We start from the raw sequence: 14563 nt of genomic DNA, 5'->3' as shown, positions 1-14563 counted from the left end.
ACATGTCAGATTTCCCTCCTGCTTTGACTGCAGATGCATTGTATTTTTGTCTGCTCTAAATATTTAAATTCTTACATTAGTTTAGGACTGTACTTTTCTCTTTTGGTGACAGATAAGCGATTCAAGATCCATGATTGTAATTTGTCATCTGAATCTAACACCTCATTTTTAACTTATAAACATCAAGTGGGACCACTCAGGTTAACTTACTGAGTTTGTTCACAAGTTTTACAGCATTGGGATCCCTGGGATCTCCATTATTTAGTCTCCTTGTCTTGTTGTCATTTATTTATAAATTCATAAATTATATAAATTTTAGATAGGAAAACCAATGAAAGGAGATGGGTTTTTGGTAAACTGATAAAAAGCCTGTCAGAGAGCTCATATGCAGAGAATGGTGTCTTTTTAAACCAGGTTCATGATGGCATGGACCAAATTAAAGTACAAACAAAAGAACAAGTAATAGTGTACAAGAAACCTACCGAGACACCATGTACTTACTGATGCGGAAGAACCAGCAATCAACTGTTTCTGACTGCATACAGCGCTGAAGACTAGCTTTCTTTGGGCTAGCTTTCTTTGGGCTAGCTTTCTTTGGGCTAGCTTTCTTTGGGCTAGCTCTGTGTCAGTAAGGGGAGATCCCAGTCTCTGACATTTATCAGGTGGTGGCTGGATTCCCTCTTCTCTGCTTTACCTTCTCAAGTTGAGTCCAACTCTCTCTCCCCAAAGATGATGAAGGATTGTGAGTTTCAACCCAGTAATTGGATGTCATCTGCCTACAATGGTTAGATGCCCCAACGTTTCATCTTCCTTATCCAGCTTATACAAACAGAGATGGTCCCTTTTGTACTTGAACACATAGCCTCACCTTCCACACAGTCCACTCTTTCTGAAGAGACTCTTTGCCGTTGAATCTTGCCTTATTGTTACGGGAGTCTCACAAATAAGAGACTGAGAAGTACTTGGTGGATCAGTAGGTTTCTCATACACTATTTTTGTGTTTGCATTTAACTTTGGTCCTTGCCATCATGAACCTGGGATTTTTTTACACAGTCATGGTTCTCTGAACACGAGGTCTCTGACAGGCTTTTTATCATTTTGCAAACCCCCCCGTCCCTCTCCTTTCATTGGTTCTCTTATCTCAAAAGGTCAACTGTCCAAAAAGTTTGATGGAAGTTTTCACTCTTTTGTCAAGTTAACATGGCCACCTATGACACTAAACTCTCACTTAGCTAGTTTTACATAGGGTCTTGCTTATGTTTAGTGGTGCAAACATAACGATGAAAGGGTATGCTTACAAAAACTCTGCGGCTTTGCCCCAACTTTTAATTCCTATTAAAGATTAGAATAGACATTTTTTTTATAAAGAGTACTTACATTTGTCTTTAACACCATTCACAAGTGGTGGCAAAAGATCAATTTGTTCGACAACCAATAACATGACTGCAGGTCCATAGGCTGTACCGCAAGCCCAAATTGTCACCCCCTCAAACACTGTGCTTGACACTTAATATGATGAGTTTGTGCTGATGGACAGCACCATGTTTGGCAAGAATCACACAATGGATGGCTCTTGTTGAAAGTTGTGCTGTCCATTATGGCAAAGTTACTGTACTTTGGTACAGTTCAAAGGACAATGTTCCATAAGGCGTCTGGTTTATTCAGATGCAACTTCCACATATATATACATGTATATATACATATATATATATATATATATATATATATATATATATATATATATATATATAATAACTGTTTTGGAACCAATGATGGAGATGGTACCAAAAAGGTTAACGTATTAAAATCGAAAAAAGTTGTGGTATGGCAAAACATATACTTATTTTAGTGTTATATAGCTAAACTGAGTGGTAGATTTGGCTTTTGCAGGTTTACTTCTGCAAATTTTCAATCTTATCTTCAATAAGATAGTCACTTGGAAATTCAATGGTGAAGAAGGACCTGAAAGGATTAAGACCTGTTAATGACCAGATGTTTTTTCTTATCATTCACTGATATAGAAAATCTTAGATTTGGGAAAGTTTTTTTTTTTTTCTACGACAGCATGTGCAGACTACACACAGAACTGATACATGAGCGAGCACTCACTGGCAGCGAGGACCACTGTATTCCTTGGGGCACACACAGGTGTACATGTTGGTTCCATCTTGACATGTCCCTCCATGTTCACACGCATGATGCTCACAGTCGTCAAAATCCTCATCACACATTGTACCACCATACCCAGGGTCGCAGTGACACTCAAAACCAGCTAAGTAGTCCTTACAGCTGCCGTAAACACAGGGCTGAGATGCGCAATCATCACTGTCCGTCTCACACTGTTGTCCCTCCCATCCAAACTCACACAAACAGGCAAATTTATTGAAGAGGTCTTCACATTTGGCTCCATTTAGACAAGGATCTGAATCACAAACTGGGGCACTGGTACAGCCCAAATTAATTTTTGGTTTTCCAACTAAATTAAATTTAGAGAGCTGCGGGCTGTCTTTTTCATCCCCAAAAGGGAGATAGATTCCTCCTAACCTCACTGTACCCAAGCAGCCAATGAAGCTCTCAGCGACAGCTAGCATAGCCCCTTCCTTGTTGAGAAAGTGAACACTACTTATGTACACTGGTGCACTGCTAGCATCTGTGATCCCATCAACAGTGATGATCCAAGCGGAAACTTTGCGGTCCCTCTCAGCCATAGAGATGTTCACGCGATGCCAGAGTCCATCAGCCACTTGGCGGGTTCCTTTCAAGGTCAGCAACTCAGTGTTGCTGTCAGTCTGGATCTTCACCCAGATTGAGAAATCCAGCACGCCCACTATCACCAGGTCAGAGCCCCAGGTGGCCCTCAGGAGCACAGCATTCTCCGATCTTGTCCGCAGCTCCATGTAAATATTAGAAATTGGTTCAACCAGGGTCCCTCCAGCACTGTACTGCAGAGAATTGTTCTCAAACGTGGCATTGTATAAACCTAAAAGCAAGCATAAAGATATTTTCTATTACTGTAGTGTTTAGATGTAACTTATCAAAGGATCAGTCTTACGGTGTATTTACATCTGATTGTTAGACAGCCAATACTTATACACCAGCATTTTCTTTGCTATTTCTATGGGGTAAGAAATCGGTCAAAAAGAAACGTGCATCCGTGCAAGTAATCCGCACATATTTGGGAAATGTGTGAGTCTTTGGTTGTAGTTGAGCATAAAATAAATATGTGCAATCTCTAAAAATGAGTCCATCTGTGTTTATAATGGGTTGTGTTTTGATATTTGTCAAAATACGAATTGAAAAGTTACGACATCAAAAAATACATACACGAATTCAAAAGTTACGAATTCAAAAGTTACGAATACGAATTTCTCAAGTGCAGGAAAGGGGACAAAAATACGTCATCGCTGACGTCATCACGTCACCGCATCACAGTGCGGACTCTATATTACTCTATATTTACTATACTATACTATACTATACTAGTAAATATTTACTGGATTGCGTTTGTGATTTAAAGCATGACACAACAAGGGGCTTCAGCAGCGGATGAACCTGTAAGTTAAAGATATTTTCCCATCATTTTTTGTGTATGAAATTTTTGTGAAATGAAATCCCCATATATTGCAGCCATGGATGAAGCAACCTGGGTCTCTCCTTAGACTGTTGCACCCCTCAATCCGAACCCGTATGAGCCGCAGAAAATAGATAGATGGATGGATGAATGAATAGAGTTTAAAAATTGTTGGAAAGTTGGAGGAGTAGCAGAGAGAGAGATGTGTCTGTATTCTCCAGAGATCACCATGACTGTGTTGTTGTGTTGTGTTTGTAACCTGGATATGGCTTAGCTGATGATGTAAAAAGCAGCAACAGTAGTGGCATTGGGTGAGATTTATGAACCTATCAAAGTAACACAGCTGAACTCTCCTGATCCCTGAAGGAAAGATAGACAGATGTTTCTCATCATGCAAAAAAATGCATCCAAAACTTGTGGAGCATGTTCAGCATCATGTTTCTCAACTTAAATTTGAAAATACCATCATCTACCTTACAAAGTATCATAAAACTATATTCTGAGAATCTGGACATATATGTATTCAAGGTCAAAAGATAAATATTGGGTGCCCATTATTTTGGGCTCTCAGATGGTACTGAATTTCCACAAATGCAAGTTAAAGCTATGTAATACAAAAAGAAGTCGTGTGAACATGATCCACAAATACCACAGCTTTGTCTGAGGAAAAGATTATCTAAAATGTTTTTTAAGCAAGGTGGGAACTGTTCAGTGGTCAGAATATTCAAATCCTAAATCCTTTTTGCAACTGACAACATTTGGCACAATATAAAAAGCAAAAACTAGACCTTTCACCACATGAAAATATCACTTAACGCAAAATACAACAAAAAGACCCAGGACTGTGGAGCAACTAGAATCATACATCAGAAAGGAATGGGGCAATATTCTTCTTCCAAAGGTCCAGAAACCGGTCTCCTCAGTTCCAGGATGTTTAGACTATTTGGAATGCTACACAGTGGTAAACATGGCTTTGTCCAAACTTTTGTAAATTCAAGATTAGTTCAAACTTTTCATTCACTATAAATATTTCCCTTTTAACATTTAATGTTTTCTACACTCAATGTGAATGCTATACTGGTTAAAGGTAGGGTAGGAGATCCTGGATTTTGAGTCCAGCGAAGCTGCATTTTGAAAATACACAGGTAAAAAGTCCCAACCCTTTTCTTCACTTTCCCCCCGAAGGCACGCCTCTAGAGTACATGAACGCGCACGAGAGCTGTTCTGACAGCAAGCATCGATCGTTGCCGTATTTAGTATTTAGTATATGCTAACTATACGTTTAATAATGCTAGGTGCTAGCCAAGCTGGCTCTAGTTTAGCGTCCTGCCAAGCTTCTGGACGCGTAATTCGTTCACGGAGCAAGGTACGCGCACAGGGGGAAGGAGGGGGAGGGGGAGGGAGGAGCAGATTGCAGTTTGATAGACGGCATCAGTATCCAATCATTGTGAACGGTCCGTTCACAATGATTGGATACTGTTTTTCCTAGATTGTACGTTCTAGAGGCCACTAAAACTTTTCATATTTGTGTCAAAACTTTTAATTAATTGGTTGCAATGGGGGTGTGAAGAGTATTTCAAGCAATATGTAAAAAAATGTTCCAGAAAAAGATCCCCTACCCCACCTTTAATGAGATGTAGAAAGCCTTGAATTCTGACTTTATTTTATGCAGCATAACAACTTATTATGGGATTGCTTTGTATAAATGTAAGGTTTTAAAAAAAGCCTTGTTAAAGCTTAGTCATATAATTTGCAACATAGTGCTGTGAAACTAAAACCAACAACTAGAAGTCTTTTTTTCGCATAACTGAGTGTCCAGTTAGGTTACAGCATAGTGAATTGCTTTTATTCACCTGGACTCCCTGGAAGAAGAGATTTTGTGGGACATTTCTAGCTAAATGAAGGACAAATACATTGAATAAAAATAATAATTTCACAAATATAAAAAGCCTGACATACTTTCACAGAAACCTAGAAAATTGGCAAATATTTACATTACATAGCTGCATGCTAAATAAAGTAAAGTTTGGGCTTTTGTGCTTGAAAAATGGTTAATCAATGACACTGCTGCCAGTAAATTTAGTGTCAATGAGTCACTGAAAGAAAATACTGCATGGGTGTATAACAAAGCTTTCAGGGGTCATTAAGGACCCAACATCTTTTTTCCCCAGTTGGCCTTTTAGGACTGAAATCCAGCCATGCTTACCATTTGTTATCGTTGAAGGAAAATGTGTTCTTCACCTAAAGCCACATGATCACTGTTAAGTGACTCAATTTAATGAACAAAAAATGACAGTTTGCCAAATTCCTTATAAAATATAAACTGGTAAACTTTTTCATCCTCATGAAAATGTTTACTCTGGAAACTTCAAAGGTGCTATTTAGTTACAGTCTAATGAGTGGCATTGCCCAAAACTATTTAATGTGTTTTCTAATTTCTGATCAGTCAGAGTTTGTAGAATTATGCAAAGTTCTTACATTCATATCCATCAGGAAGGTCCACACAATGGCCGCCATTGACACAAGGATCACTAACACACCAGACATGTGTTTCGCAGGTCTTCCCCGTGTATTTTGCCGAACACGAGCAAGCAAAATCGTTGAAAATGATAAAGCATTCTCCTCCATTTTGACAAGGCTTGATCTGCAGTGGGAAGCATGGAGATATTGATTAATTGGGGAAAAGGAACTGAGATACTATATCATTACATTATTTCCAGAGGAGTTTTGACATAACTGAAGAAGACTATAAAGAAGACAACCAAATGAATTTTCCAGGGTACCTGGAGAGAACCCATATTACCATGGGGAGAAGACAGGGACCTTCTTGTTGTAAAGTGGCGCACTTCATTTTAAGACATGTATATATATATATATATAAAACAACAATCAAAGTTCATACCTTCCAACCTCTGTAACTTCTGTAGGTACAACTGCTTACTAAATATTCCCCAAAACGTGCTTCATAGACTTCTATATAATCTTATCATGTTGTTACACTGACACTATATCATGTATATTATGTTAGTATATTGAAATATTGAATATTACTTTATTGTCAAGTGAAGGCACAAAACGTTTAGCCTGACTACGTCATACTCAAGATTCTAGTCAGAATGTGAGTCTGATACCGCTGGATAGAGTTTTGAGTATGGGGCGTGTTTCAACCGAACCAGGAGAAAAAATGCCTCTTCGCTCAATTGGATAGACCTACAACCAATCAGAGCAACGTAGTATGTGACGTAGATTAAGCGACACACACTTGTTGTAGGAAGGACGGCAAAAACATTTTTCTATCGATAAAAGCCTTTATCGCGTTCCTCTGTTCATCTTTCCAAATGAATGCAATGTGGAGATCCTGTAGAACAGACTCGATGGCAGAATCTACACACCCTAGCTCTCCAGCGGCAGCCATGTTTGTTTCAAACGAATTCAAACCAAGCGCTCTTTAGTGACGTAGTCGATAATGTCCCTGTTGATCATCTGTCCATCATCGTATAAAGCCCGCCCTAGCAATCTGATTGGGTCGACTGTTTTGATGTCGAGCATAGAGATTTCCCAACTGAGCAGAGCCAGACCCAACTTCCCGACCAAAAATTTTATGGGCGGGGCTAAGTTCGGCTGGCACCCAGGCTACAAAACGTTCACCCTCCCTCCTGATATTCATCCAGGTATGACTGGAAAAATATAATCAAGCATTGTTTTGGAAGCTGTTGGGACTGTTCAATAAATATACTACAAAAAGTGCTTTACATATTTCATCTAATATATTGTTATCAAATTTTTACATAAAAGTCAAATCATATGACACATTAGAGATAATGTTGAACATGACATAATCATAAAGGTTCGTAAGTATAAATAGAAAGGATATTTTAAAAAATGAAATATATTGGTGCCCGTGGTCGTCAAATACACCCTCCTGTCCTCACATGTATCCACACAAATCGCAGTCAGTTCAACTGGATGAAAATATTTGAGGGTCCCTATGAGAGTGGTGGCCAGAAGAAATTGTGGGATGAAATCAATCCCTCTATTTCATAAAGAATGGTCGGATCTTTTTTTTCTTTGTCATCTTTTTCTTATTCTTCTTCCTCTGTGGGAGACAACTGACATCTAACATTTAGGTGTATTTTGTCATCTACTTGGTTGGAGTGTGATTGCAAGACTAAGCCAACAGTTTGTAAGTAGCAGGGCCTTGACTCTGCTCGAGCCACATATTGTTTAGGACCAGAATGAACTCTGTCTAGACAATGACGAAGATGTAGAAGCATTCTCAGACAGCAGGTGCAGAATAGAGATCGGGTTTGGGCTACATACACACAGAAAGATTCAGGAGGTGCAGTGTGGTTTTCGTCCTGGCCGTGGAACAGTGGACCAGCTCTTCACCCTCCGCAGGATCCTGGAGGGAGCATGGGAGTTCGCCCAACCTGTCTAAATGTGTTTTGTGGACTTGGAGAAGGCGTTCGACCGTGTCCCTCGGGGACTCTTGTGGGGGGTGCTCCGGGAGTATGGAGTGCCGGACTCCTTGATATGGGCTGTTCGGTCCCTGTATGACCGGTGTCAGAGTCTGGTCCGCATTGCCGGCAGTAAGTCGGACATGTTTCCTGTGAGGGTTGGACTCCGTCAGGGCTGCCCTTTGTCACCGATTCTGTTCATAATTTTTATGGACAGAATTTCTAGGCGCAGCCAGGGCGTCGAGGGGGTCCGGTTTGGCGACCTCAGAATCGGGTCTCTGCTTTTTGCGGACGATTTGGTTCTGTTGGCGTCGTCAGGCCGTGACCTTCAGCTCTCACTGGAGCGGTTCGCAGCCGAGTGTGAAGCGGCTGGGATGACCATCAGCACCTCCAAATCTGAGACCATGGTCTTCGGCCGGAAAAGGGTGGAATGCTCTCTTCGGGTCGGGAATGAGATCCTTCCCCAAGTGGAGGAGTTCAAGTATCTCGGGGTCTTGTTCACGAGTGAGGGACGAATGGAGCAGGAGATTGACAGACGGATTGGTGCGGCGTCTGCAGTGATGCGGGCTCTGCACCGGCCCGTCGTGGTGAAGAAGGAGCTGAGCCAGAAGGCGAAGCTCTCGATTTACCGGTCAATCTATGTTCCTACCCTCACCTATGGTCACGAGCTGTGGGTAGTGACCGAAAGAACGAGATCGCGAATACAAGCGGCCGAAATGAGTTTCCTCCGCAGGGTGTCTGGGCTCTCCCTTAGAGATAGGGTGAGAAGCTCGGTCATCCGGGAGGGGCTCGGAGTAGAACCGCTGCTCCTCCGCATCGAGAGGAGTCAGATGAGGTGGCTCGGGCATCTGGTGAGAATGCCTCCTGGACGCCTCCCCGGTGAGGTGTTCCGGGCCCGTCCCACTGGGAGGAGACCCCGGGGAAGACCCAGGACACGTTGGAGAGACTATGTCTCTCGGCTGGCCTGGGAACGCCTCGGGGTCCCCCCAGAAGAGCTGGAGGAAGTGGCCGGGGACAGGGACGTCTGGGTCTCTTTGCTCAAGCTGCTGCCCCCGCGACCCGATCCCCGGACCAGCGGAAGATAATGGATGGATGGATGGATGGACACACAGAATGATATCAAGAGGTATAAGAAGATCTCCCAAACTAAGGTCATTGGGAATTTCCGTGCATGCTGCCATGTACATGTCACTGTGTGGTTCTGATCAATAAATTCCCCATCAGAGGCTGCAAAGGTGTGCCCGACTCCTCTTTTCTCCACAACACTAGCACCCTCTGTGGTTGGGCTAAAACTCTGGATCAGGTACAACACCAATTCCAAAAAAACTGACAGTGTAAAATATCAATTTAAAACAGAATGCAGTGATTTACAAATCTAATAAACCAATATTCTCCTCATAATAGAACATAAAAAACTTAGTTTTAAAAGTGAGACATTTTATCATTTAATGAAACACAACAGCTATTCTTGAATTCAATGGCAGCTACACATCCTTAAAAAAAAGTTGTAATGGGGAAAAATACAAAGGTTTAAAAATCAGTAGTACTTAAAATTGTTTGATAAACTCTGACAATGTTTAAATCCAGGCTGAAAACAGTTCTATTTAGCTGTGCATATGACACCTGAAAGTATTTTATCTGCACTCTGCACTTTTAAATTAATTAATTAATGATTATTTTTTATATTTTTCTTTTTCCCCTTCTTCTTTGATTGCTTTTAACTGTGTTTTAATTTTGATCTTTTAAATGCCTTGTCTTTATGTAAAGCACATTGGGCCTCATGCAAGAACCGTTCGAACGCACAGATTTGTTCTTAAATCGTCCGTACGAGTGATTTAAGAGAATTTGCGCATTCACCAATCTTTTCGTATTTTACGCTTTCTTTCAGGTACGAACAGAATTTACGAGTGATCCAGACCTGTCGTAGGAGTTTCCTAAAATAGTCCGCTGTTATTCCAATCAAGTTTGCTTGACTAATGGATTGTATATTTAATTACTTTGAAGAAAACATAAATAAATATACATTATACCCCATAATGATGCTGACATTATTCTGTTTGACTTAAATTATGCACTAATTGAAGGTTAATTTGAATCTGTAACGGGAAGCGCAGCGGCTGACTTTCTACTTTCGGATGCCTTAGTGCGTCAGGCTCTTGGAAGAGACCATAGGTCCGTTTCACGTAGCAGGTTTAGTGAAAACTCTGAGTAGGTTAACCCTGAAATGAGGGAAACCCTGAGTTTTCCGTTTCACAAAGGGAGGTAACTCAACCCCGAGAAAGAGGGGTAACTCTAGCCTGTTTCACAAAGAGAGGTAACTTAACCTCTCGGTCAGTTACCGGAGTAACAGACTCTCTGAACCTAACCTGGTCGGGACCAGGTTTTATTCAAGAAACCTCGAGTTTCTTTCTGTCTCCGCCCTCTTTCAGCCACACACGCCATTTGATTTCCTCATTCATTCATCAGCAGAGCGAGTTCTTCTACTTCTAGAAGTCCATCAGGCACAGTAGGAGATGACTTTTTTCACGAACATGTCCTTTTGACAACGATCCCGTGGATGAAGGTGCAGCATTATTGCGCAGAGAATTAAATATTCGTCGGAGATGGTTATCAGACCGCGCACAGATTTTTGCATTTACAGATAATTATCTTTTTGAGCGGCACCATCAGAATGTGTTGGGACAAAAGAAAAAAAAGACAAATAAATATTTGTATGAATAGGCTTAAAAAAGACATAGGCCTATTATATTTTATAAAGGCACTCGTGTCTTGGGGGTGGATTCCCTCCGGGGATTCTCTCAGCCACTGCCCTCCCGTTAGAGGTGGCGGTGCTGGGCACCACCCGTTTTACGGGCATCTGCCTTCTTTCTGTTGGCTCAATAGAAGTCTGTGTTAGTTTAAATAGGCTTAATTATTTAACAGAACATTATATAGATGATGACTCTAAATTGTCCTTCGGAGTGACTGTGAGTGTGCATAGTTGTTTGTCTCGTTTGTCTCTGTGTGGCCCTGTGATGGACTGGCGGCCTGTCCAGGGTGTACCCCGCCTCTTGCCCATTGACCGCTGGGATAGGCTCCAGCCCCCCCGCGACCCGACTGACGGATTCAGCGGTATAGATAATGGATGGATGGATATATAGATGAGAAGACATAGTTTATGTGTGTGAAAACAGCATTATGTTGGGAATAAAATAACTGCACAGTCAAATAGCCACTTAATATTTACTTTACAGTGTAAAACATGATCAGAATGAGGTACCTCCATGCCGAGGTCTCACCTGTTTGAACAATGTTTTTATATTTCATCTTAAACTGGTGCCAAGTGCGCTTCTCCCCCGCGGGATTGCACCTAAATGAAATAAATGAATGGGCTACCATTCAAGCAGTTTCCCTGTAATATTATTGGGATTGCAAAGGACTACATTTAAACTTACACTTTTGCTGCTGCAACGGTGTTGCACTTATTTCTAAAAACGTATTGAAACTCGCCGTATGAGCGCATTAAGATTTCCAATTCGAGGTTGGTGAAAAACGTAGCCCCTCCTCTTCCCCGTTGCCATGGTGACTCATCGAATCGAGGCTCCATTGATGCTGGCTTTTTAAAGTTGTGGTGCACACGCAAAACTCAAGGTGAACCTACTCAGAGCTGATTAACCTCACTCAAATCAGCGTTTCTGGAACCGAAAACTCAGAGTTTTCTATCTCAGAGTAGATCAACTCAGAGATCAGGAATAGACTCAGAGTTGGTTGAACCTGCTTTGTGAAACGGACCCCATGTGGAGACAGACGAATGGTTGACATCACGATTTAGATTGCCAAGGACTGTGCTGCTGCAGATATGCAGCTTGCTAGAGCCACAACTCCAGAGAAAAACACGCCGATCAAACCCAATTCCACCACACGTCCAGGTCCTCACCACCCTTGGATTTTTGGCCACTGGAACCTTTCAGAGGGAGATTGGAGACAGATCGAGGGTGTCCCAGGCCTCTGTGAGTCGTGCGCTCCCCTTGGTCATCAAAGCTCTCATCAGGTTATCACCCATGGTACATCCTGTCATCTACAGAAATATTCAGATGACTCTGCAGTTGTCGGGTGTATCAGAGATGGACAAGAAGCTGAGTACAGAGAGCTGGTGGACCGCTTTGTGGCATGGTGTGGGAACAATCATCTCATCTTGAATGTTAACAAAACAAAGGAGATGATTGTAGATTTCAGGAGAAACAGGGTCAGAGCAAACCCTGTTTCCATCATGGGAGAAGAAGTGGAGGTGGTTGAGGAATATAAATACCTTGGTGTTCATGTGGACAACAGACTGGACTGGAGACACAACAGTGAAGCCATCTACAAGAAAGGACAGAGCAGACTGTACTTCTTGAGGAAGCTAAGGTCCTTCAAGGTTTGCAGCAAGATGTTGCAGATCTTCTACAAGTCTGTTGTTGAGAGCGTCATTTCCTCTTGCGTCATCTGTTGGGGCAGCAGCATCAGAACCAGGGACCTAAAAAGACTCAACAACCTGATAAGGAAGGCTGGTTCTGTTCTGGGGACGACTGTGGAACCTCTGGAGACAATAATGCAAAGAAGGATTTTGCATAAAATCAAGAGAATTATGGACAACCCTGAACATCCTCTCCATGAGACTGTTATCGGAAAACAGAGTCTCTTCAGTCAAAGGCTTCTTCAGTTTGGATGCAAAACGGACCGCTACAGGAAATCTTTCCTGCCCACAGCCATCCGCATCTATAATAACTCCTTGATTTAATTGAGCTACATCAACATTTAATTTCCCTCTGGGATAAATAAAGTATTTTTGAATTGAATTTGAATTGAATTGAATTGAATTTGAACATCAGATTCCCATACACCCCTGTCCAACAAGTACAAATTAAGAGAGACTTTCATGCCGTGGCTGGACTGCCAATAATAATTGGAGCACGAGACACATATACGCATCAAAGCCCCCGTGCTGTTGTGGAGCGCACTGAGCTGAAGGCCAGGTGGGTGTGTCTCCATACCTCGTTCATGGCAATATTGCGCCATGAACGAGGGTCTCCACCTGAATCAGCCCAGGCAGACCAGAAGGTGTGGTGCCAGAAGACCCCCCTCATGGACCACCCCATCAAAGTGCCATCATGATGAGGCAACAACTGATTGCACGGCTTTAGTTGCAGTCATCGAGCGCCTGGCCATGGCGAGACGTTTGTTTTTAAGCCATTTTCATATCAAACCATTTCTTTTTTATTTCGGTGACATTACGAACTACAGGTGACACAGAATTAACAGCACTCCTAATTGCTTCCCATTTCTTGGCTTTAGCAGGTCCTGTAATTCCACTGCTGACTCTGCTAAAAGTGACAGATTTTCCTTTTTGGATCTCTGGAAGCAGAACTTCAGTCTCAGAGCCCCTAAAGTTGTTCTTTTTGCGCCTTGATGTCATTCTCATGACTCAACACTCAACACTTCCTGGCACAGGAGACAGGAAGCACAGCCTTATATGGTATAATTTTGGGCGTGGAGTATGCAAATCTACTATCCTCGTGCACGTGAACTTAGATACGCACAGGTGGGATTCATCATTTACGCAGGTCGTTTACACACTTTTTCCAAAGTTAAGAGCGTTTGTTGAATCTGACGTGGCGTGTTCGTACGAGACCTTCTTACGAAAAAAGTGAGAGAAATTTAGAATAAAAATACGAAAATGTTCTTGCATGAGGCCCATTGAGTTGCCTGTGGTATGAAATGAGCTATTTATATAACTTTATATATATAAAGATGCCTTTCCTTGCCTTAAAAGAAACACCTAGAGGAACATGTTGCAAAAATTAGGTTGAAGGGCTGTAGGTCAGTATATATATAGCTGGGCATAAAAAGAGTAAACTAGAACAGGCAGAATCCCTCAGAAGTAAGAAGCATCTGCCATGCCATCCACAAATATAGGTGAAAGCTTTGTCATGTAAAGAAGAAACCATATGTGAACAAAGATGATCCCAAAAGAGGTCGAAGCTCATTTACAATGGACTGAGGCTGTTACGGATTGTGAGAGATGACAGGACCCTTGAACAGAGACAAACTCCAGAAGCTGTAAAAAGGGTTTATTTACAAAATGACAATAAATGTGGTGGCTCTGGCTCTCACACGCTGAGGTGATGACTGTTGGGAAATGGAACGAGAAGGGAACAGATGAGTATCCAGGTAAGTATGTAATTCGGTCCAAAAATAGTGAAAGATAGATTTCTGCTCACTGGAACGGGTGTCCTTGTGAGCTTGGATTAACAGCCTTCCAGGAGAGTTGAGGGTGGCGGTGCAGACTGGCTAGAGGCCAGGTGAGTGACTCAATACTGACCGATGACTTGAATAAACTCCTCATACAAATGCTGAAGCACTGGGCTGCTTTATCCAGAACAGAGGTATCTTGACTGAGAGAGATCCAAAAATCCAAAAGGGTGCAAACAAGTCCTGAAAATGGAGAAACAACTCGGTTGGCTGTAAAATACTGCATGAAAGCCGACGAACTGGAACAGATGAGAGAGCAGAGACA

The 14563-nt window shown here is 42.0% G+C and overlaps 1 protein-coding gene across 1 annotated transcript in view; it reads right to left on the bottom strand.

Moving 5' to 3' along the window:
* The window catches only part of crb2a (crumbs cell polarity complex component 2a), a 66223-nt gene that overhangs the window by 6940 nt on the left and 44720 nt on the right, over positions 1-14563 (bottom strand). The window contains exons 9-10 of the mRNA XM_075456065.1: positions 6050-6215; positions 2110-2980 (exon numbers count right to left, since the gene is read on the bottom strand). Coding sequence (XP_075312180.1) covers positions 2110-2980; positions 6050-6215 — 1037 coding nt within the window. The remainder of the gene's footprint in view (positions 1-2109; positions 2981-6049; positions 6216-14563) is intronic.

Source organism: Odontesthes bonariensis, chromosome 22, assembly GCF_027942865.1.
Source record: "Odontesthes bonariensis isolate fOdoBon6 chromosome 22, fOdoBon6.hap1, whole genome shotgun sequence".
Lineage (NCBI taxonomy): Eukaryota > Metazoa > Chordata > Actinopteri > Atheriniformes > Atherinopsidae > Odontesthes > Odontesthes bonariensis.
The sequence above is the reverse complement of the archived record's forward strand: the minus strand, read 5'-3'. Positions and strand labels throughout refer to the sequence as shown.